General features: G+C 43.9%; 1 protein-coding gene across 1 annotated transcript in view; it reads right to left on the bottom strand.

Moving 5' to 3' along the window:
* Window positions 1-23,280, bottom strand: part of SLC6A5 (solute carrier family 6 member 5) — a 49,517-nt gene that overhangs the window by 9,867 nt on the left and 16,370 nt on the right. The window contains exons 2-13 of the mRNA XM_061999301.1: window positions 18,161-18,688; window positions 16,780-16,918; window positions 15,390-15,521; window positions 14,911-15,084; window positions 13,938-14,079; window positions 13,380-13,512; window positions 11,445-11,579; window positions 9,189-9,292; window positions 6,671-6,795; window positions 2,670-2,782; window positions 2,225-2,356; window positions 1,068-1,167 (exon numbers count right to left, since the gene is read on the bottom strand). Of these exons, the coding sequence (XP_061855285.1) occupies window positions 1,068-1,167; window positions 2,225-2,356; window positions 2,670-2,782; window positions 6,671-6,795; window positions 9,189-9,292; window positions 11,445-11,579; window positions 13,380-13,512; window positions 13,938-14,079; window positions 14,911-15,084; window positions 15,390-15,521; window positions 16,780-16,918; window positions 18,161-18,667 (1,936 nt within the window). The 5' untranslated portion in view covers window positions 18,668-18,688. The remainder of the gene's footprint in view (window positions 1-1,067; window positions 1,168-2,224; window positions 2,357-2,669; window positions 2,783-6,670; window positions 6,796-9,188; window positions 9,293-11,444; window positions 11,580-13,379; window positions 13,513-13,937; window positions 14,080-14,910; window positions 15,085-15,389; window positions 15,522-16,779; window positions 16,919-18,160; window positions 18,689-23,280) is intronic.

Raw genomic sequence — 23,280 nt, 5'->3', positions numbered from 1 at the left:
CCATTAAACTAGAAAAAAACAAGGAAAAGCTGATTCCCTGTCCTGTCTATAACATTCATTTCTCAAGCAAGAGCAACAAATTCTCCATGCTTTGATTTACATTTGATATTTTTAATGCATTTGAATTATAGTGGACTCCACAACATTGATACATTTAAGTATCCAGTGCACAGGACTAGAGCCCAAGATCATGCTGCTGTATGTGCACCTTCAATACAACATTTTTTATGTCTAGCTGATATAAAATACAAAATGTATGGTTGTCCACAGCAACAGCAGAAACAGCCTTATCTTTGTCATCTTTAATACTGAGATTCAGAACATCCTTTGCTTTTGAAGGAAAGTCTGAAGTGGCACCACCACACTCCAGACATAAATTAATCATCTGATATGTAGGGGAATCTTCAGATTTCTTATCACTATCATCTGAGATCACACATTTCCAAGAATCAATCTCATGAAAGCACTGGACAAGTTTGAGAGCAATGTGCCAGCTGGCTGGTATCAATGAATGCAGCTACAGCAGCATCAAGGTAACTGCTCTGCTTTATACTATCTGAGGATCTTCCTTGTGGTTTAATGCATGCCAGCGTGGATCGATACAACCAGAGTTGTCACTGTGCATCGTTAATCAGTCCGAGCAACTGCATAGCCTTGGTTCTGTGTTGTGAACAGAAGGGCTAAAGACAAGGCTGAATGTGTATGTAGGAAATAAATCTTCAGAAGTTGTTAAATGCAAAAATACCATTTCTAGGTCAAGAAGTATTTGACCCTAAAAACTGTTGGAATGTGAAAGAGAAGTGTCACTAAATGCCTGGTCTCTAAGCACTGGCTTTAAGCTATTGGTGGGAATAGGACATTAGACTATGTAGAAATCTTTGGAATATATGTACTTGAAGGAATCTGTAGTAATGAAGTTCCATTCTGTTTCCATTCAAAATAAGAAAATTATGAGGCTTTTTCTTTAAATTTAAAATAAAAAGTGTTACTCCTTTCCTTCAGAATTTCACTGAGTGCTACAACATTACTTTGACATAGGCTGCCCAATAACTGTGTTGTTTTCTTACCATATATATAGGAAACTCCAACAAGCTCAAAGATGGCAATGATGACAAGAGAATAAGAAGCTGCATAAGTGTCCACAAGTTGTAACATATACATTCCACCCTAAAGAAAAAAGAAAATAAAGGGTAAAAGAGCCAGTACTTGTGACATATAGCTGGTGTCTCTCCATGTGTCACAACTCTAACTGGTGCTAAGGTAGGCAAAACGGACAGGAGCGGGACCCAGGACTGTCTATATGAAGTAAGCATCCAAACACTGACTGGACACAGGCTCATCCCACACTATTCATTCTTCCTTCCAAATGAAAGAATATCAAATCCAACCAGGAAAAAAAAAAAAAAAGCAGAGGGTACACCTGAGTCTGGTAGTTACCACAATCTGGGAAGACACTGGTTTCAGTCCTTTCAGGTCAAGGACTGAACTGAGACCAGACCTTGCACCAGCAGTGTCTCTAAGCACTTAATACTATACCAAGAGCAAAATCGCTATTGAAACCAGAAATACTGTTACAGTGAGCCCAGCTCATCTCCTTGGAAAGGATTTCATGTCATATCTTCAGGGCAGAGGTTAAGCAGCATAATTCAAGGGAAGGAAGGCCTGAATCTATCCTAGGCTTTGTAATAGCAAAGCTGGGCTGGTAGGTGATGAGAGGAGGGGTAAAAAAGGAAGAAAATAGTTGTGCATCTCCTTTTGAAATTTCTGGGAGTTTATATAAGGATTGAGGAATTAGTGAACAAAAGATACTGTAAACTATCAATGGTAGATGAGAAGTTCATTATTAACCCCACAGTTTGCCAAAACTACTGGTATATACCTAACGGGGTAGGGGGGAGGACGTCGAAACTGATGTGCACCTTTATATGATGTTAAAAAGTCCTTTTGAAAAACAGATACCTAATTTACATGATTATTTTGGAGATGTTCGGCTAAGAATAAATTCTGAAAGTCTGATTCTCAGAAAGAGGACAGCAAAGTCTTTTCAATAGGTCTCGGTCAGAGAATCCGTTAAACAAAAAGATTAATAAGGCTTTCAGACTCACCCGGTGTCTGCACTCGCGGCTGAATTCAGCTTAATCTTTTGCAACTTGCACAGGAGGAGAACGGCCACAAGGGGGGGGCTGGGGACAGACAAAATTATGCTCAAAGACAAAATTATTACCTGAGTGATCATAGGAAATCCCATGATGAAAAAGGAGACGCAGCACCCAAGAGTGAACAGTGCCTTGTGCGTACGTAAGTATTTGGGGAACTCATCGGAAACGGAGGTGACTATCGTCTCGATAGTGGCAAACTGAAGGACAAAACAAAAGAAGTCATTTCGGCACTTGTCACCTAAACAAAGTGTTCCAGATTGATATATTGTAATGTTAAACAGAGTATTTTTGCATCCCAGGTGTTAAACGCCCATATGTCAACACCAAAGCTTCACCCAAACGATTTCAGCACTGATGGCCCTACTTCATTCCTCTAAAGTAAAGCAAAAATTCCTCTAAAGTAAAGTAAAGCAAACTGACCACATGGAAAATAATGAGTAACTGTGTGGTCCTCTAAATAAATAATCGGGGAAAGCAAGAGGAAAGGAATGAGAAACAAAAGCAGTTTACCATAGTGTCCAATCCAAGTGTCAGAAGCATCAAAAAGAATATTATAGCCCAGAAGGGAGAGAGGGGAAGCCTCGTTAAGGCTTCTGGGTAAACCACGAAAGCAATCCCAGGACCTAGAAAAGAATAAAATAAAGGCTGTGATACCGTGCATGGCATTAACATTATGTCTGCTCTTGTCCATTCAATCCACAAAGAGTCGTGTTTCAAAGTCTAATTCAATATGACCTCACTTGATAAAAGTAAAAAAGATCCAATTCAGGTTTTGCTATTTACAGAAAGATTTAACCGCTGCAGAATTAAACCTTAACGTGAGTCATTTCTATTTGGACTCTAAGTTTCAAAACCCTTGTACACTCCTCCTTCCAAGCTGCAGAATACACATTGAACCAGCATGCTAATATACTGATCCAACAGGGAAAATAACTTAATCATGTACTGCAGCTGTTTCTTTGCTACTCTATGATCAAATTCCTGCCACCTTCTCTGCCAATTAGCAGCCCAGCCTTAGATCAACATCATGACCATCCACCCCTCAGTGGATGAAAAGAAAATATTCTTCTTTACCTCATGCATGCACAGTCAAATAAGCAGGAGAAAATGTGACACATGCCCAGACCTGATACCAAACACAAGGTAAAAACGACCATGAATCTAAAATATCCACAAGACATTCTGAAATAATACATAATAGAAAAGAAAATACAGATATGAGGTCTTCTGAAGCCTTAACCAGAAGTTTTCCCTTTTCTGTTGGTTTGATATCTTGGGCTATCATTTTTATTGACTCTAAAGAAAAAATATTGTCAAGTATGCTTAGATTTGCCTGGGAGAAAAGGCTGCAGGAATGTGGTGCAGCATTACATTTGATGGCATGTCTTCTCTACTTTCCCAAGCTAAAGGAGTGTCCACTTCAAATACTCTGAAGGGTGTTTCCTGTCAGCAAGATAAAAATTAGAGCCAAATAATGCCAATTCCATGAGAATGGCATGAATTCCATGAGGAGGGGCTTCAAACTCACTCTGTCCTAGCCATTTCTAGAGAATATCAAGAGAGAGGAGAGGAGAGGAGAGGAGAGGAGAGGAGAGGAGAGGAGAGGAGAGGAGAGGAGAGGAGAGGAGAGGAGAGGAGAGGAGAGGAGAGGAGAGGAGAGGAGAGGAGAGGAGAGGAGAGGAGAGGAGAGGAGAGGAGAGGAGAGGAGAGGAGAGGAGAGGAGAGGAGAGGAGAGGAGAGGAGAGGAGAGGAGATCCCTTCCCATTTCCATTAACAATTTAATTCAAGGGCTTGAAAACTTTGAAGGGAGATCATATTTCATCACCATTTTGACTGTTCTCTCCTTCACTGCAAAAAGAAATACAAATTTGGAATTAAACAAGTAAAGCAGGGAGCAAGGCTGGTTCTTCTCCCCACTGGCTGAGCCTACTTTTTCATTCTGTTAATTCCATGTGCCTACTCAGTCTGCAGTTATCCCTAATCTTCACTGTCTTCCTACTGTACAGTTATCTGTTATGTGACTAGATTTTGTTTCCCCTTCTCATATAGCACAGTGAGATCACAGGGAGATGAACCAGCTAAACCAAGCGTTTCCTCCACCATCCCTGATGTCTCTCCAACCTCCCTCTGTCTATGCCTTCAGAGCTTCTGTTGCAGCTTCATTTGAATGCAGCTTCTCTGAGTAGGATTTTAATCTAACTCCTTACAATAGTTCCTGTAACCACAATGTGGTCCAGATTCTGGACTCGGGATTTTTGTTTGTTATTTTGATTCAGAGTGGAAGCAAACTAGAAAGATTAATGGAAGTATAACTCCTACAACATCTGGCCTCATGCAGAGTTTTGCAAACATAATGGTCTACTCCAGTCAGAAAATGGGCACACCAATGAATTTTTTCTGTTCCTATTTAACTGATTGGCAAAACAAAAAGAAGGGAATGAGGCACTAAAGACTGAATTGATATTACATTAGCTTGCAAGTGTAGTATACCCTACTGCTTGCTATCAAGAAAGTTTGCAAGCTGATCATCCTATGAAATTCTCAGATACTCCAGCTGAATCTACAGGCTGGTTAGCAGCCCATCCCACCTCGGGTCAACTGGTGCAAGCTTCAGACTCCCTGCGACTGGACTGCAGCTCACAAGCTTCCCCTAGCATCTGGGCTGACATGTGCAAGGACAGAACAGCAGGTATCTTAGGTACACTTGTGTCACTGAATACATCCAATGCAACAAACGTGTCAAAAACAATCTTTGATGCCTTCACATGAATGCATCTCACATACAGAAGCCACAAATATGCAATATTCACCTTTTGAACTCTTCAGTGCTTCTCACATTCAGAGCCTCTCCGTGCTCTGTGCCACTGTGGCTTTGGGGGGAATGGCATTGGGAACCATCCCCAAGGCTCATGGAGAAACTATTAATCACTTTTCTTCAGTGCAAGGAAATAGCTATCTATGCCAAAGGCTAATACAATAACACTTAACATGCTGACATGCTCACAGAAACAGCTCTGGTGAGGGGACTGTAAACACACGTACAAGTTAGTACAGTTATTACAAATTTGTCTTTTTAATAGCATTCAAAATGATCTTAAAGTTCTGGGGTTGGTTGTCTTAGGGCTAAAGTGCTGCACACTGCACAGGACATGTAGGATTAGACCCAGGAAACAATTACCCTTCTATAATCCCAGCACATTTTTACAGCTCTTTCAGTTTCTCTGAATCTTACCCCAAATGCATCTCCTTTTCTACCCCGTACAACTTCACACCAAATCATACGCAATAGCACCAATTCTTCACTCTTCTCACTCACATTCAGCTCAGACAATTAAGATCTTTCAGATCTCCATTTGTAATCATCTCACTTCACTAAATGAGATCTTCTAAACCATCCTTTGGATATTATTTTACTTCCCCATGGAGGCAGCTCCTTGCTTCTCACAGTTCAGAAGCTCAATACTCCTCTATCACAGTAATTTCTTCCACCTCACACACTGTGAAGCCCTCCATCCCCTCATCCTAGATTTCCACCATCAGGGACAACTTTTACCTTGGAGGACTGGACAAGGCAATAGAAACAAATGGGAAAGACAATTGTCATTTAGAATGTATGAAGGAGGCATCTTCTGCCTCCCAGGCCTGCCCAGGGATGTGTTGGAGTCATTGTGCCTGGAAGTGTTTAAGAGACAGTTGGATGTTTCACTAAGGGAAATGGTATAGTGGTTGATAGAGCTGGGACAAATTCTGGACTTAAATGTCTCTCCAAGCTGAAACAATTCTATGATTCTGTCTCATCCCACTCCCATCAGTCATTTACATAAAGATCTGAAATGAATCTCAGCTTGTTTCTTTCTCTCACTGTCCTGGTTTTGGCTAGGATAGAGTTAACTTTGATGAGGAAGTAGGAAGGGGCACAGCATGGGCAGCTGACCTGGGCTGGCCAACAGGTATTCGATACCATACTGACATCATGCCCAGTACCTAGAAGCAGGGAGCTAGTCGGGGGCGGGGCTTCGGGAGCACAGGCGGGGCTGCCGGTGGGAAGGGGTCGCGTCGGGTCCCGGGTGGTGAGCAGCCGCGGTACGCGCCATTCCTTTTGTATATTCCCCTCGTGTACTGTTAAAACTGTTCCTTTTTCCCCCTGAACCTGTTCATTCTTATTGTTGTTCTATTAAACCGCTCTTATTTCAACCTACGCGGGTTTTTCCCCTTTTTCTCTGGTTCCCCGTCCCGCTCCACCGGGAGGGGAGGAGTGAGCGAGCACCCTCGTGGCTCTTTGTTCCCGGCTGGGCAAAACCACGACACTCACCAAACAAGTGGTAAGGAGGCTTCAAGTAATATATTGACTTCTTAGCTTACCTTCTCCCATACAGAAATGCCTAGAAGTGGTATTCTAATTCCCTCCAGTTTGAAGCCATTATTCTCACCTCCAATGTCAGTGCCCTCATTAATAATAGAGCTGAAGGTGCCACCAGCTGTCTAAGTAATGAAACAGCCGCATATCCCACCTTGGTCTGCCACAGCTTCGATATTCACTTTGAGCTCATTTGCCATGAAGCCAATAACTGAGAAGATGACAAAGCCTGCAAATATACTTGTGGCACTGTTGGTACATGTGACTATCAATGTGTCCCTGAAAAGGAAAAAACAAGAAGCCACATCACTCTGTTGCAATACACGCATGGGAAGGCTTTGTACACGTCCCAGGAGTCCCTCTCATCAGCACACACATCCTGTGGGAACGCTGATGAAGGTACACTTTTGCATTTAGCAGGTATATTTGATGCTGATCAGAGATGATCAGAAGTTACCATCAAGAATCATCTGTGCAAGTTTCCATCACCCACATGCTATATAGAAAGCCACAGGCCAAGCAGAAGGATGAACATCTCTGCTCTTGGCATCTCTCAAGAGAGTAGCGACAATGACATGATGTCTAACACAATGTTTTACTCTTTGCCTGCACTGGATATCTACCCACTGTATTACATATGGACTAGTCACCATTGTCCACATAAGATAATGTTTGTTCTTTATCATAGAATCATAGAATTATTGTAGTTATACACAAAGTCTCAGGGTTAAGCTTTCTGTACCTTGCAGCATTCACTTAAACAGCTGCCTTTCTGAAGAAGATTCCTTAGTACAATTTTCTACTGTTGTTACTGCTGAGGGAATCTAAAGAAATCCATACTTGAATGATCTCCATCCTTAATTATCACATTCTTGATAGATTTTTACTTTTTTCTTCTAAGTATGTGTATCCAGAAGAGTTTCTCCTTAAACTGCTCTGACTTAGGAACAAATAAGTCAGTCATTTTAAAGGTGTGTTGTTTTGTTGTTGTTGGTTGGTTTTTTTTGTGAAGTGAATTTGTGTAAATTTACTGCCATCATAGATTATTTAATGATGTCTAAAATGAATATGTAACTCAAAACTACAGTTTTATCTTCAGTATGAGAATACAATGAATATAAAAACTGAAGGATAAAATGGTCATGCTCCATTTCACTATTCGTGATGTTTTGTGTAATTAAAAAGATTAGAAGTAACTAAGCTTTTCTAATTATTTCTGCTTCAGTCTCCCATATTCCCCTCTAAAACAGGTAAAGCCTGTATTTAGAATTAGACCTGTAATTTTTTTTTAGACTTCATTACCATGTATTTAATTCAAAATTTTCAGTAACATGTTCCAAATTCCACAAAGCATTGCCAAATTAATGCAGAAGGATAACATGATGCTTTCCCTATTTTTTGCTCTAATATGTATTCATTCATCAATAAAGAAATCAAAGCCCAAGGCAAGCATTGTCAAAAATAAGACCTAAAGGATTACTGGGTGGGAGTTACTGAAAGCACAACATTTCCTTATTCATCCATGTTTTAGGATAATGATATTAAATTATTTGTAAACATTAGTAGGAAATGGGTTTGAAATTCCTTTTTAGAATCCTGATCCAACTTTCTTTCTAAAGGTAAATATTTTGTATGCAGTACTTAGAAATTATAGGATATGGGAGTTTGAATCCCAGGAGTGTGGACTTAAACATCTTGATTCAAGGAAGTTTTTAAGCATGCCCCTGTGCATGCTGTTGGCTGTCCTGAATCAGCATCTCTGTCATTGCAGGAGTCAGTAAAGGTTTGCTTCAATAGAAACAACATTGACTTTAAAGACAAAAAATATAGCAGTGAGGCATTATACTAATGCCATTTACTTTTGGTTTTTTCCCATCTGCAGACTTTTATCTGACATGCCTTTTGATAGAAGACTTTACTGTGCCACCAGAACAATTACTTTTTCCTTGTAAAAATAACTTCCAGTAATTTCTAATAATAGTGATTTTTCAATTTCACAACTTGAAATAACTTTATATATGTAAAACCAGGTTGAGAGTAATTGATAAAAATAATAACATCTAGGAGAAAGAAGAAATATACATCTAGAAATTGTACATTGAACTCCTGCACGTCTCACAAGGGCAAACAAGCTCGTTCTGGACACAGGCTGCTCTTCAGCAGAGGCTGCCAGCTGGCAGGGTTTCATACCAGTGCTCACAGCTGCTGACAGCTTCCCAGATTGCCTTTCAACCTAAAACTGCTGATTCTGAAAATGAAGAGCCAATAGGGACTATAATAAGCCTAAGGCTAGTCTCGAGACTAGTATGTTAGGAACTGGGGAGAAGATATAATACACAAACAACAACAAAAAAAATTAAAGAAACAAAGCAAACAAATAAAAGACCCACACAAACAACCTCTTCCCCCTTCCCTCCAAAAAAAAAAAAAGAAAGAGGAAAAGGAAGAGGAAAAAGAAGAGGAAAAAGAAGAAGAAAAAGAAGAAGAAAAAGAAGAAGAAAAAGAAGAGGAGAAAGAAGAGGAGAAAGAAGAAGAGAAAGAAGAAGAGAAAGAAGAAGAGAAAGAAGAAGAGAAAGAAGAGGGTCCTTCAAACCAGATTTCTGCAAGTTGAAAGATGGCTGTTTTTAGACAAGACTCATTTAATAAGACTGATGGATTTCACTCTCACATACCTGTAGCAATTATTATGGAATTTGTTGTAAGATGAGAGAGTAATTAGACCTCCCCATGCTGCAGATAAGGAGAAGAAAATCTGAGTAGCAGCATCCTTCCAAACCTAAGTAAGATGGAATGGAGAGAAAATAGCATCAGCTTCAGGAAAGTGTTAGAAAGAACAAAAACACTGTTAAATGTTATTATCAGGACATTAGGCCCTAACTAGTTTAAATAAAGTCTGGTACAGTAGATGTCAACAGAATGTTTAAAGGCAAAATCCTTCCCCAAAATACATAGCCCCCGTTTGATGAGAAGTTCTGTTCTTGTTGAGCTCACATAACAGGACAATTTAACTTTCCCTGTACACAGAAGGCACAAATACTCCAACTGCATTACTTAATACATATCAGTTCAAATATAATCAGCAAAGGATATACAAATCAAGAGGAAAAATCTGCATCACATACAGATGGTTTATCTGCCAATGACCCAAAAGAATACTTCATCTTCTTGTTAAAAGTAAGAACATCTTTGTTGCTTGATGTGCTGCTTCTGAATGAGATAACATTAAATTAAGGTACATTTCTATCATTAGGTGTAGATCAAAGAGCAAGTCTGAGCTGTTCACACAGGAGGGCTCAGTTTCTTCTTATCAGAAGAAAAGATATTCTCAGCCAAGTCTCTCAAAAAAGGTTGTTCTGTAACAAAGGTCTTCAAAGACTTAAATGCACCTAGATAAAACATTTCTAAGTTGCCTGGAATTTCAAAGGAGCTGATCTTGATTATCACTTGCAAAATGTTTTAAACATGGGTATTTCTATTTACAAGCTTTACCACAAAGTCTAGTTTTCCATCCAAGCCCACAGTGCAGAAACAGAGATACAGGTCCATGCACGGGTAGGACTTCCTGCACCCACACTAACCAGTTTGAAGATGTTACTTAAAAGCTACTTTAGAAGTTACCAGCCAGCAAGCACACAATCCTTCATCTAATTGAATGTAATATATATCTAGTAATTCATGTTATACTGCAAAGAAAGTTGAAACCAATCTGAAAATTATCAAACATCCAGGATCATACAGATATTTAGTGTATTCAGACAGCCCCAAGTTGCAAAAGGCAGTTCTCACCTGATTTATTGTACAAGGTGGGATCCTAAATGCTGATGTTTAATGCAAAATTAATTTATGTATTGTTTGCAAAACACTTAAGGCTCCCATCACCAAAAGATCAAAACACTCATTATTTGCAGGGATGTTAAGGATATTAAGATCTGCATAATTCATCCAGGAAAACTTTTTCAGCTTTAATTATCAATCTATCAGTGTGATATCACATCATTTTCAATAGAAGGGGAAAAAAAAACCCCTTGAAGTAAAACAAAATAACAAACAGTCAATTTTCTGAGGTGTTCCTAAAAATCCATCTTAAATTTCTAGGGAGAAGAGTCTGAGTTGTAACTCAGCTCAGGCTACAGTAGAGTCTCCAGACTCCTGCTTCAGACAGACACTTCAGACAGACACAGGCACTCATATGCCATATCAGACAACTATACAATCCATAGGTTGATTTAAGCCTACACAGACACAAATCCATGGGTATTTTTGGAAAATATTGGACTGGCTTCATCGACAACAAGTGGAGCTGAAGCTCCCCCTCACACATTCAATGCTTGGCAAAGCACAGTGCCAAGACCCATAACTCTATCCTCCCCTATGCAGCATGCAGTCTTGTTCCTTACAGCACAGGTGAGATTAAGGATTGCAGCTGCATATGTCAATATACATTATATTGGGGTATTAGATTAGGGTGTAGCATTTGCATTTGTTTAATCTAGTGGCTCAGACACATTATTCAGAACAACCTTTGCTCCATGAGTAAAATACACCTATTCAAAGCATTTCTCAAGAAAGGCAGGTAAGGTTACATTACCTATTCAAAGCTTCAAGTGCTTGTCCAAGGCAGCACCCAACAGACACCAGCATATGAAAATCTATACTTCTTTTTTAAATCCCTCTATTCCAAATGCACCTACTCAGATTCAGGTGAAATATTATATGTGAAGTAACACACCTGCAATAATATACATGAAAAATGCTATGTGCAAGCAAATAACAAGCATCCATCGCAACATCACTCCACAAAAGGTGAAGAACAGGTTTCCACAGATGACAATGCTGCCTCTGCACATAGAAAATGATTGCAACAAACACTGAGAAATCTGTATGACTTATTCACCCTGACTGTGGTATAAGAGCTATAATAAACCTACCATAGCATCAATTAGCTTCTCCCACTTCGGTGTGATGAAGTACCAGATTCCAGCTCCAGCTCCAGGTAGAGTTACTCCTCTTATAAGAAGGATGATAAGAACTACATAGGGGAATGTAGCTGTAAAGTACACCACCTGGACAGACCAAAAAAAATGTATTGAAAGAGCTTATTTGGATCTAGAAGAAAAGAAGGGAAGAAAATAAAGTACTACACTATTGTCTGAAGAAAGAAACTCCTCAGGTACAGAGTAAACTAACACAGTTGAATGGAAATGAAATGAGAGATGCCACTCTCTAACACTAATGCTTCATTTTTTTCTATGGATTCTTCCACATTAATGAAGTCTGAAGAATATTTCTTAATGTTTATACCTCTTAATAATTACATCTCACCATGACATTATTTATGGTCCCATTGCAAGGGGGGAAAAAAGGCAGTAGAATGATCCAAATAGACCTAATCATCATGATGTCTAAATGCACAACAGAGGTTGTGTGGTTAATGTCTTCATAATTATCTAGTGGAGATCAGAGCTCTCTCTGTGGCCAAATAAAATGGCTAGACTATGGACAGTTAAGCTGCACACTCTACCCAAGAGCATTTCAAATCCTTTTCATATTAACCTCTGAAACTTACAGGGACCAGAATCCTCTGAGCTGAAGTGACTTCTAAACTGCTTTCCTGACTTTCTCTTTGCTATTTTAATAAGCTGCCCTGATGAATTTTTGTGCATTGTGTACGCTGAACTCCTCTACACATAAAAACAGGTTTTCTGTCCCTGACACCAAGGAGTCAATATTTCTCTTGACCACTAAAACTCACTGAAATAAATATCTATTGCACACCCATACCCAAGTTGTTCTCCTGCACATCATGTGTTTTTGGCTCTGGCCTTTTGTGAAACAGTTTTTCCTATCACAAGAAGTGATGAGAAAACTCAATTTTCTCCTGCCCCTCTGAGTCTCTAGATTTTGTGCTAAATCCCAAGTAACCTCTAACAGATGGTGTCAGCTTCTAGCTGCAAAGGGATGGCTTGGAACCAGAAACCCTGTGCCCAGATCTAGGTAATTCATAGCTACCACTGCATATCCACTATCTTTATCCTAGAAAATATTTACTTATTTTGCTCCACTTTTTTTTATCTTTTCAGCCTACCCTTTGTAAATAAGCTGCTTTAATACTCTGTCATCATCTAGCATTTTAACCTGCAATGCTAATCACAGTGGTATTGATGGAAAAGACTCAGATATTTCATTCCTGCAAAAAAAAAAAAAAGCTACCCAAACCACTGCTGCTGTTTGCATTTCTCTGCTCAGACAGATGCCTGGCCAGTCCATATGTCTGGACTTCCACACTAATGAGAGAACATGCAACAACCTTTACATGGCAGAAAGCTGCAAATTTGAGGGACAGGGCAGGAGGACATTTGACATGTCAGAGAAACAGAACAAGGAGATGGGTTAGTGCAATGAGATTTAGAAAGACAAGAGGATACACACTGGCCCTTCTGACACTCATCAGAGACCAATTTAAGTTTAGTTCCAATTTTAAAATATGTTACTTAAGATCTTAATTTACATCACCATTTCCCTGACAACAGTGAAATGTGAGGTGAAAGCAGTTTAATGTACACTGGTAGACAGAAGAGGGAAGGCTGCTGCAGACACCTTTTTTTTTGCCATCTGAGTGCTGGGTGCATCTCAAGGGTCATTTTAAACTCACTAAAAATTAGGGAACAAATACCAACCAAAATATGAAAAAAGAATAATTTTGGTTCAGACCAAAACACCCAGAAAGGAAGAAGACATTTTGTTAACACTTAGCCATTTACTGAAAGAATTTTCATTAACATATAGCCTTAAAGAAAAGTGTGATTCCTTTAAAGCTGCATGCTGCTTTCTTGCAAGTGGATGATCACAAATATTTTTCTTACTTTTCCTGATGACTTGATTCCTTTAGCAAGGGAGGCATATACAATCACCCAAGCTAGGAAAAGAGATAGTGCCAAGGGCCATCTAATCTCACCAGGATATTCAATCCCTGCTGAAATCTTCAATACAAAGTACCTATTATTAAAAAAAAAAACAAGGAATGTAAACAACAAAAATCATGAAAGGGAAAAAAATTAATTACTAACTGCAGGCAGGGATTCAATGCAAATTCATCCAGTACTTTGTTTTGCTTCAGCCTTCTCAGTGGTTTCTCTAGATGGTTCCAGTGATTCTCACCATGTATTATTTTATTTATCTGCATTGCAGTGGTAGATAAAAATGTCAGGCATGGGCCAACCCCCCAGCTGTGCTAAGCACCATAGGAACAGAACACAAATAACCCAGCCTCGGAATTTTAGCTTTCATCATTCCTACCCATAACAAATGGGTGTCATTTGCTTATTGTTACTTTTCCAGTCTTCCAAACAGAGATTTGTTGTCTGTTACAATGGATTTTAGAGAAAGATGACACAATGTCTCCAAACAAAGAAAGATCGTACTTGAAGTATTCTTCACTTCCACTGACAAAGGTTTTGTTTCCCTCACTGGTGAAGTTAACCATAGTCAAGTTTGGATAGGCACTCATGCAGAAAGTAGAGTTCTTGATTTGTAATTTTGGGTGGTCACCAATAATGCAGGAATCTGGGAACAAAAAGGGGAAAGGGGGAAAAAAAGATAACTTATCTAGATTGATGGGGTGTATTTCAGATTGAGTATAAAATGACAACAAAAAGCATCAGACCACACACATCCATCACTTGAGCTTTTGTTCTGTGTTGGATTTCTGGAACACCTTGCTTACAGAAGCTATAAGGGTCTTATAATAACTCATGATTTCCCCCCATTTATCCCAAACATCTGAGGTATAAAAGAGCCCTAGGAAGTAAAAGAACTTCTGCCTGCCCCGGCAAGGGCTTACCTCACCCCCTTATTTTCTCAGGGTGACCAGCCCTAGGGCAGCCTCTAGGGCAGGTGGGGGAGGACCTGCACCCCACTGCCAGCGGCTCTTCCAGGATGGTGTTTGCTGGGTTTACTTTTGCCATTTTCATTTCGGGCTTTTTACAAAAATAGGTCTCTTTTGTTGTTGTTGTTAGCCATAAGCCTCGCTGAAGCCCAAGAAATTGTCTTCAACAGAAAGCAGAGGCTGCCTGCTATAACGTTGTATTCCATGCTTCACACACACACAAGCACACAGAGGGTTTTTCTTTAGCATTATAGTTGAAAAATACCATTTGTCCTTGAACAGGAAAATTCTAAATAAAGGAGGGGAGGGAAGGGGAAGTGCTCATATGATGCAGATAACTTCCAAGTGACTTGGAAAGGAAAAGATCCTCCGTACTGGGAATCCGTCCCCGGCCACAGGCACCCGCAGCCTCCGCTGGCATCTCCCAGGGGCGCAGCTGAGCCAGAGAAAGCTCTGGAAACCCATCAGGACCACCAACGGGAAAAAATAAAAGCCTATCCTAAACTTACCTAGCAAAAGTTTGTTTTTATCTTTACAGTCTGGCGTGTTCCACGGGTTGTTACAGGAAGCCCAAGGTAGCACAGGTACAAAGGACGCAAAAAGGTAGAAAAGTGTGTAGCAGAGAATAATATTGTAATATATGGCTATTAGAACCGAGATGATCAGCATGGCAATGCCGCAGCCTGGGAGAAAAGAGAGGGAGAGAGGAGAACGACGCGATTAACCGCAGAACAGAGCAGTCGGTCCCGGGGTCTGCACGGCAGCAGCAGCTTCGGCGGGAGCAGTCTCAGAGCGCATCCCCCCAGGCAGGGCTGCTCACGCAGCCACCGCGCAACTTGCGGGCAAACGCTGTGGAGAGAGGAGCGGGAGAGCCCGCGGCATGCGGCTGCTGAGCGGGGACGCAGGGAGGCGGCGGTGCTAAAGCCATGCGGGAGGGGGGGATGCAGGTCATGCTCCCCCAAACCGGGCCGGCTCCGGCTCCTCTCACCTTGCAAGGCGGGGATGGCTTTCCAGACCGACACGGGCCCCTGACTAGCAAATTGCCCCAGGGAGACTTCCAGGAAGAAAATGGGGATCCCGGCTAGAGCCAACATCATCAAATAGGGGATGAGAAACGCACCTTGGAGGGGGAGGAGGGGGAGAAAAGAGAGAACAACCTGGATCAGCGCGCACGGGTGGGCTGTCTGTGGAAGGCGGGCTCGCCTCCCTCCGCGGCCCTGCGCGGAGACCCGCGCCCACCCAGCACCCTCCGTGGCCGCTGCGGGCTGGGAACGGGCTCGATTCTGCCCGTGAGCCTGAGGACGGCTTAGTCAAGACCTGCAGCTATTTAGCGTTATTTGTTACCGATTCTCCGGCCCCAACGGGGAGGCAGCAGCTTTCTGCATCTTCAGCATTTGCTACGTATTCTGTTAAATGAGTATTTTAACAGCTCACACTTAAAAGTTCTCCCATGTAAAAATAAAAACTAACGTTAGAACCTCACTTTAAAAAAAAATAAATAAAAGATTGATTTGGGTTTCAAATCGCTACTTGTCTCACATAAAATACTCTTCCAGCCCCTAACACAACTGTTTCCGATGCTCTCAGCACCACCGTGCCCTGCTGACAGCCTTTCGCAAAGAGATTTGCAGCCGCGGTAGGTTGAACACAGTAACACCCACCGAGGCTCGGGTTAAACGAGAGCCTCGGGTTAAACGAGAGCCTCTGGCAAGAGAACCTGCGCAAATCAACTTTTTCTTCCCCTTGTAAACGGCACAACGCCTGTGCCAACTTTCCTTCTCAGTTCTGCTGAGCAGCCTTCGCTCTATTTCAAACGATCATTTTCCAAACAGATCATTGAGAGATTTAAAAGAAATTCCTCAAACTGCACGAAACAATGTGACGTCCGACTCAGCTTCAAATGTCCTGGTGTGACTTTACAGACTCCCAAAACCCTTTGAGTATCCCTCTCCCACCACCGCGTCCCCCGCCCCACCGCTGCAGGGGTCACACCGATTGAGTTTAAGTCGGATGAAAGAGGGCGGGGGGGAGAGGGGGTCGTAGCCCCTTTCTCTGTGCTCGGGAGTGATCATCCCGGCTCTTCGTTTTCCTCCCTCTCCGGACAGTACCAATTGCAGATGTTTTTAAGGAAAACCCTAACTTTTAACGAAATCTTGCAGGAGCTTTCCGACTTTCAGAGCAGACCATCAGGAAGAGCCAGCAGGGGCTCTCACTAGGTCACTGATGGTTTGAGGGTGCTCCTGGACTGGGGCTTGCTGCCCAGCTTTGCCAGGTCCTCGTTTCGCTCGTGTTTCTCCCGACCAAAACAAAAAAAAAGGCAGGGATGGGGTCTGCCCTGTACGTACTGCAGGTAGAGAGACAGGAAAAAGCCATCCTACCTCCCCCATTCTTAAAGGCCAGGTACGGGAACCTCCAGACATTGCCCAGCCCCACTGCATAACCCACCATGGAGAGGATGAAATCCAGCTTGCTAGACCAGTTCCCTCGGGCTTTATTTTCATCCCCTACATCGTCTTCCTAAAACAGGGGAAAGGAGAGGGGGGAACAAAAACAAACAAATAAACAAAAAAAGAGAAGATATATCGGAAAACAGCCACCCTTGCAAACAAAAACCTAGGTGCTACGGCTGCTGGGTTCACAGGAGGAGCAGGCGGGGGAGCACAGGTGGACCCTCTATCATCCTGTAGCTCCCTCCCGCCGCTGCCCGGGGTCTCTTCTTCCAGGGAAATCGGGAGAGGGGCTTTAAACCTTGGCCCTCTCTCAGGCTTCTCTGGAGGGAGGGGACGCGGTGACTGCAGCACTGGGGGGGAGAGGCTGTAGGGGATCAGTCCCTACTACCCGGACACCCCCGCTCCGCTTGCTCCTCCGGGGGCAGAATGCGCAGGGCTTGGCTAGACGGCTCCCTTCGCAGAGACCTCCGGCCACCGCAATGCGCATCTCTCGGAATCTGCCCAGGGCAGCGGGAACGTCGCCTGGCTCCTGATTCCCCGGAGCACCGGAGGCCTCATCACCCCATCGCCCTCTCAGGGAACTGCTCTTGGGCCAATAAGGCAAAGCCCGCAGAGACCCAGCCCTTGACCCCCACAGCACACAGCAATGAAGTAAAAAAAACCACCCCGCTTTTAGAGAATGAACTCGCCTTCCTCCCCTCCTTTCAGGGTAAACTCAGATATGTGGGAGGGCAGAAGGGAGTGGGGGTGGTGGGACAGTATCTTCCAGGCCTCACATTCCGCCAAACAGAACCCCCCCACAGGGCGCAGAGCCAGGCTTTGGGAGCATTTGGCATCTTGTGGAGTCGGGTTGATTTATTTCGGCTTGTTTTCAGTTACAGGCTGAAAGGCATTCAGCCACTAGGATCCTGAGCAGCCGGTCGATGCTGAGGAGGGGAAGAGCAGGGCATCCTTCCGCATCTGCTGCAGGGGCATGAGCTGGCCTCATGCAGGGAGGCGTAAAGGGTGTACGCACACGCTACCGCAGCGCGGAAACGAGCCGTCCCGAAGGGCACGGCTGAGTGAACACATTGGAACGAGCCGGGAACTACTGACAGTGGCTTATACCCACATCACATGATTAGTAGTCGTCAGCAGTACGGCACTGTATCTGAGACCCTCTCTTCCTCCTTTCTCCATGTCCTCCCCGGGGCACAGCTCCATCCTCGACTGACTTGCACCTGACTTTAGAGCTTCAGCCCCAAATCGGTGCTGAGTAGCACCCACGAGCTGAAGGAAGGAGAAACAAACCCTATAAAGAGCAACTTACCCCCTCCACTCTGCCAGGAAGAACAGAAGTGTTGCCATCTGTGCCCAGTACCACTGTACTTTGGCTCAAGGTCACCCAGGCGCCTTTGGCGTTGTTTTGCTCCAGCGTGCTCTTACCAAGGGCTAGATTAGCGTCCCCGTCGGTGCTTTGCAAAGCGGGAATTTTGCAGTGAGGGACAGCAGCTTGCCCGGCGACCCCTGCCCCGGGAGTGTGCTTATAAGGAAAGGTTTCCACAGATTCTCTCTGGAGAATAGAGTTGGCTTGCACCGGGGTGCTGCTGAGCTTGCAGATGCCGACTTTGGTCCTCTCGAAATCATTTGTTTTCGCTTCTTCAGAGAGAAGTGTTTTGTTGTCGTTAGAGAATGAGCGGGGAAGCCTGGCCATGGCGGCAGGGGCTGGTGATGGGGCATTCTGCGGCTCATTTTCGGGGCTGTTTCTTACAACTCCCGCACCTTCGCTGGGTCCAGGAGCAACGGTTTCAGGACTATTCACAACCTGCTTGCTCATATCCCTTTGAGTGGCGTAATCCTAAAATGACAACGTCACATACTTTACAAAAAGGAGGGGAAAAAAAGTTGGGACTGCAGAAATGCTACGAATTGCACTTTTTCGTGCACAAATCTCGTGTGCTAGAATATCTGGATACAAAAGTGTTGCAGAATTTCTAGGTGTCCCGGATCGATGGCGGGGAGAACAGTAAAGTACACAGAACCCTCAAAACAAACAAACAAAACCACGCCAGCGTCTGCAAAACTCTAATTCGTGCTTAAATAAGTGTTGCTACAGCACTGTGCCGCCAAACCTCGTTAGATTTCACATCACGACTGTAGGAAGCTCTCTTCCCTATCACCAGTGTAGAAAGATTCTTTAATTTTACGCCCCATTTCCTTTCTGTCATTCAACAACACACATCGGCTTCTTCTCTTTCTTTTTGTTTTGATATTTATAGGCAATAGACAAGCTGCCCTGTAGGCAGCCTGAGATTTTAGAAAATAAGCCAAATAGTGCTCGTGAGCATTTCTGAGCTGTCTGCCACTCTTCAAAATCTGACAGTGAGACAGTGAAAAGCAAAAATAACCACACTAGATGAGCGGAATTAGATAACAGGTAGTTTTTCCTGTATTCTTCTCCCTCGCACACCTTTAAGGTAATTTTTATTAACATCTTCTGTTCATTGAACAGATTACTGATGACACTCCCATTCCCTGACTTTCCTGCCAGCTTAAAATTGTTATTTAAAATACACCTGATTTTCATGACTTACACAATCTGCAGGCAAAGCCTACCTTTTTCTGTCAGTTTAATATTATCTTTAAAAATACACTTTGTGGGGTTTTTTTTCCGAAGGATTCACAGAACTGCCCGTCACCGTTTCCGCGTCAAGTTTTCTCTTCGCTTTAATTCCACCTCCCAGCATCAGGGATAAGATCCGCAGGGACTCGATCACTATCGCACTGAACTTTAAGGGTGCCACCGTTTTTCCCTGAGCCTTCTTCCCCTGCAGTAGCCTTACCCGGTCCACCCGGGCTTCGGCGGACGGCACCGCTGGAAGCGCCTCAGCACCGCGGACAGCTCCCACCACACCGCCGCCAGAGCCCCCACTCCCTCCGGCACCGCTCCGAGGAAGACACCAACAGAGGGAAGCGACGCGAGAACCAAAGGTCCAAACCCAAATTTCACCACGAACCGTCCCCTCCGGCTCTTTTCAGTACCGAAACAAAGAAATAAAGCACTTACCATGTCTTAAATCGCCACAGATTGACTCGCTAGTGGTAAAAAGAGCGGTACAGGCAATTGACAAACTGGATTTTGCCCGGTCGAGAGCAAAGCTTTCTATAGTTCCTTGGGAAAGACTGGGTTTGCGTCAGTGCATAGCAAGGTGCCCTTGGTTTGACATTTTCTTGATAATAAGAGTTTGATAAATCATTACCCCTGCTTTCAGATTTTAAAGGGACAAGAAGCCGCCAGAGCGCCGGCTAGCTGTCACTCAGGCAGCAGTGGGCTTGCGTGTTCCCTGTGACTCATATGGGGGCTGACTACTAAACCAGAGCACGGAAGAACTTTCTTGTTGGTAATTAGGGGGGAGCATGTGAGAAACACGTACTACTGCACCCAAAACCGGAGAGAAATGGGGAGAAACCTTCCATTTCTATGTCCTCCTCCCTCCCTGCTGTTGTAATGCTTGGTTCATCTCCTCCCGCCCTCTCTCTTTTTTTTTTTTTTCACCTGCATTTCTGCAGTTCTGCAGGTTGATTCAGACTTTACAACAGCTTATATATAGAGAGCTATACATTATATACCTCTATGTAATTTATATATGTATTTCATATATATCCACATACCTACACACAGATAAGTTCAATGTGTATAAAATACACAAACCCATTTTAAATGTGTATTCCAAGTTCTCGTTACAACAGACACCACTATATCGTCAATTTTCACTGTGTCTCGTGGGGGGAAACCCGCAGACCTAATCAAATGAAAACGATACACACAATAAATCAATTTTCTCTTTCATCAAAACTATCTGAAGAACAGTAAAGTGGCAGCCAAGGTGACGGCAACTGCACTCAAGTTGTTGGTGTTCTTCCCACACTCATCAAAGAATTTGCGTTTTAGGACTGGGGGAGAACTCATTATCAGAAGTCAGATGTTAGCCCAGATCGTTTTGCAAAGAAGCAATTCACGCATAATCACCTCTCGTAAGCGCAGTTTGCTATTTGAGGGGCCTTCTCAATGATTTGTTGCGCACAAGGTAACTTCGTTCACACCGACAAAAATAAAAAGCGTACTGAGAAACGGGGATGCTCCCTAAGCAACCTTCCCGTTTGTTCCAGCGTCAGAGATGCTGTTCCTCCGCACCCACTCTGCTAGCGTCAGCTTCTTCAGAGGGTATTTTATGTTTTAACGTAAGCACTGTACAGTGTGCGCCCAGTCGGGGCAGGGGAGAGGGATAAACTCACACTCACCACACGCGATTTTTGGACGTCCTTGATTTTACAGGTTATTAACGACGAGTTTCAGTGAACACGGTAGCTCGCAAATTCGCAGTAGCCCAGACCATTCTGTAAAGCCTCTGGCTTCCCGGAACAGTCGGAATGGCCAGCAGCAGCCCCCATCCGAGCGTCGCTCGCTGCAGGCGGCCACCGCAGCGCCGGGCTGCGGCCCCGGGGGCAGGGGAAGCCGCGGGGGCTTCCCAGCTCCGCCACAGCTCAGCCCCGCACCTTACACCTCGTCACCGCAGAAGGAAGCAGAAAATGCACCTGCAAGAATTACTAAAAGCACCGCGAAAGCCAAGGAGGTTGGCGCTACCAAAGCAGAACACTGAAAATCGTTTTTCGCAGAAAAGATCACCCTGTCTCCCAACTGAAACCTGCTTTTGCCTTACAGCACAGCTTCAGAACGTGTTCATAGTACAGCTACCATTAACTAACTCTGCTTCGAACATATTCAAGCACGGAGGCTCACCTATAATATAGGTATAAAATTGTAATACACACATACAGGTATTTTTACACACACAATACGTGTAGATTAGTGTATGTTCCTCTCCAAATACATTCTTCTGACTCTGTTCTACTATGTAGCCTCCCCTGTTCTATTCAGAAACCGATGGGCACGCACAGAAGCCAGTTTTATTCGGGAGGGGGAGAAATCAGTGGGATTTTTTTGGCTATATTTCCATCTCAGCGTGTCCTCCAGGCGCAGAGCAATCTGCCCGGAGCCAGGGGACGGAGCAGGGTCGTCAGCTCACTTATGCTGCCCTTCGGGTTACACTAATGCCTCTAAAGACATGAGCTGAATTAAAAAAGACAAGATATCGGCCTCATAATTACTTTGGTTGCGAAGACATCCCCCACACACACCCCGAATGTCTTCTAGACTCACAGGGTTGCCTTGTTGTTGCCTTGTGTGAGGGGGTGTCCTTAAAAAAAACCTCAAACCTAAAATTGACAATTCTTCATCTTCTCTTCTACGAGATATTTTTGCTTTCTCCAGCAGCACTGAAACGTGAAATCGAAGTTTCACGCCTGGAAAAGAGGAATCGATCTCCTTCACTTTCAGAGAAAGCAAGAACACCCCTCTTTCCCTGCAGCCCAGGGAAAGGGGCTTTGGGCGAGATAAGGACCTGTGCCAGGGCAAGAGGAGAACTCATAGAGAAGTACTGCTCAGATTTCAAAACGTTTTCCCTGTTCTAAACACTGCTATCGCCGACTATCGCGACTATCAAGATGAGCTTCCCCCGAGTCGGGCCGGTCCTGCCCTTCTTTTCACACAGGGTTTCGGATGGAGACACCCGCCCTCGGCCGAGACTCCTGGAGTTATGGTTCCTTTCCAGAACAAAACAATTCCCTTCATCGTGGGGTACTTAACGCCCCAGTTATCTACCACTAAATTAAATTAAATCCCTTTTCTGAGCCCCTTCTTGGTTTTTCCACGACCTTTTCCCCCCAAACTCCTGTCCCGGAGGCGAATGACTCCTTCAGAGCCCCCATTACCTCCCTCAAGGATTAAAGCAAAGCACCTGCCTACAGCTCACACCAGACTCACACTACCCTCGCCTTCCCTCGCGAGAGGGACATCACCTACCCCCGACAAAAGGAGTCTCTGCCTGGAGAGGGCCCTACCTGCTCCCCAAAGCCGGGGCCATCGGTACAGCCCCCCGGGCCACTGGCACAGGCACTTGAAAGGAAGGTGGCTGCTCTTGAGGAGGAGGGATGGATGGACGTGGTCTTTGGGAGGGAGGAGGAAGGGGGAGACAAGGAAGAAAGATCCCCTCTCCTTTCCTGAATCAACCCCTCTCGATATCCTCCTGTGTGCGGGGATCCCCCCGCGGAGGCAGAGCTGCCTTCCGTGGAGAGAACGGCCAAGCGCCTCCGTCTTAATTACTTTGTCAAAGATGAAAAATAGCAATTGATTTTTTTTTCCTTCTCTTATTCTCTATCCTTCTTCTTCCCCTGCCCCCGCTTTGCAGATAAGCAAATGCGCAAATGAAGCGGGGAGGGGAGGGGAAGCTGGCACCGGTGGGTCAGGGCAGGGGGCGACTCAGGCTGTGCTGGAACTCGCTGGGCACACAGGACGGAGCCCGATGGCTCAGCGGGTACCTCCTCGCCCTC

This window comes from Colius striatus, chromosome 7 (assembly GCF_028858725.1).
Source record: "Colius striatus isolate bColStr4 chromosome 7, bColStr4.1.hap1, whole genome shotgun sequence".
Lineage (NCBI taxonomy): Eukaryota > Metazoa > Chordata > Aves > Coliiformes > Coliidae > Colius > Colius striatus.
Note: the sequence above shows the minus strand (reverse complement) of the source record. Positions and strands in the feature narration are given on the sequence as shown.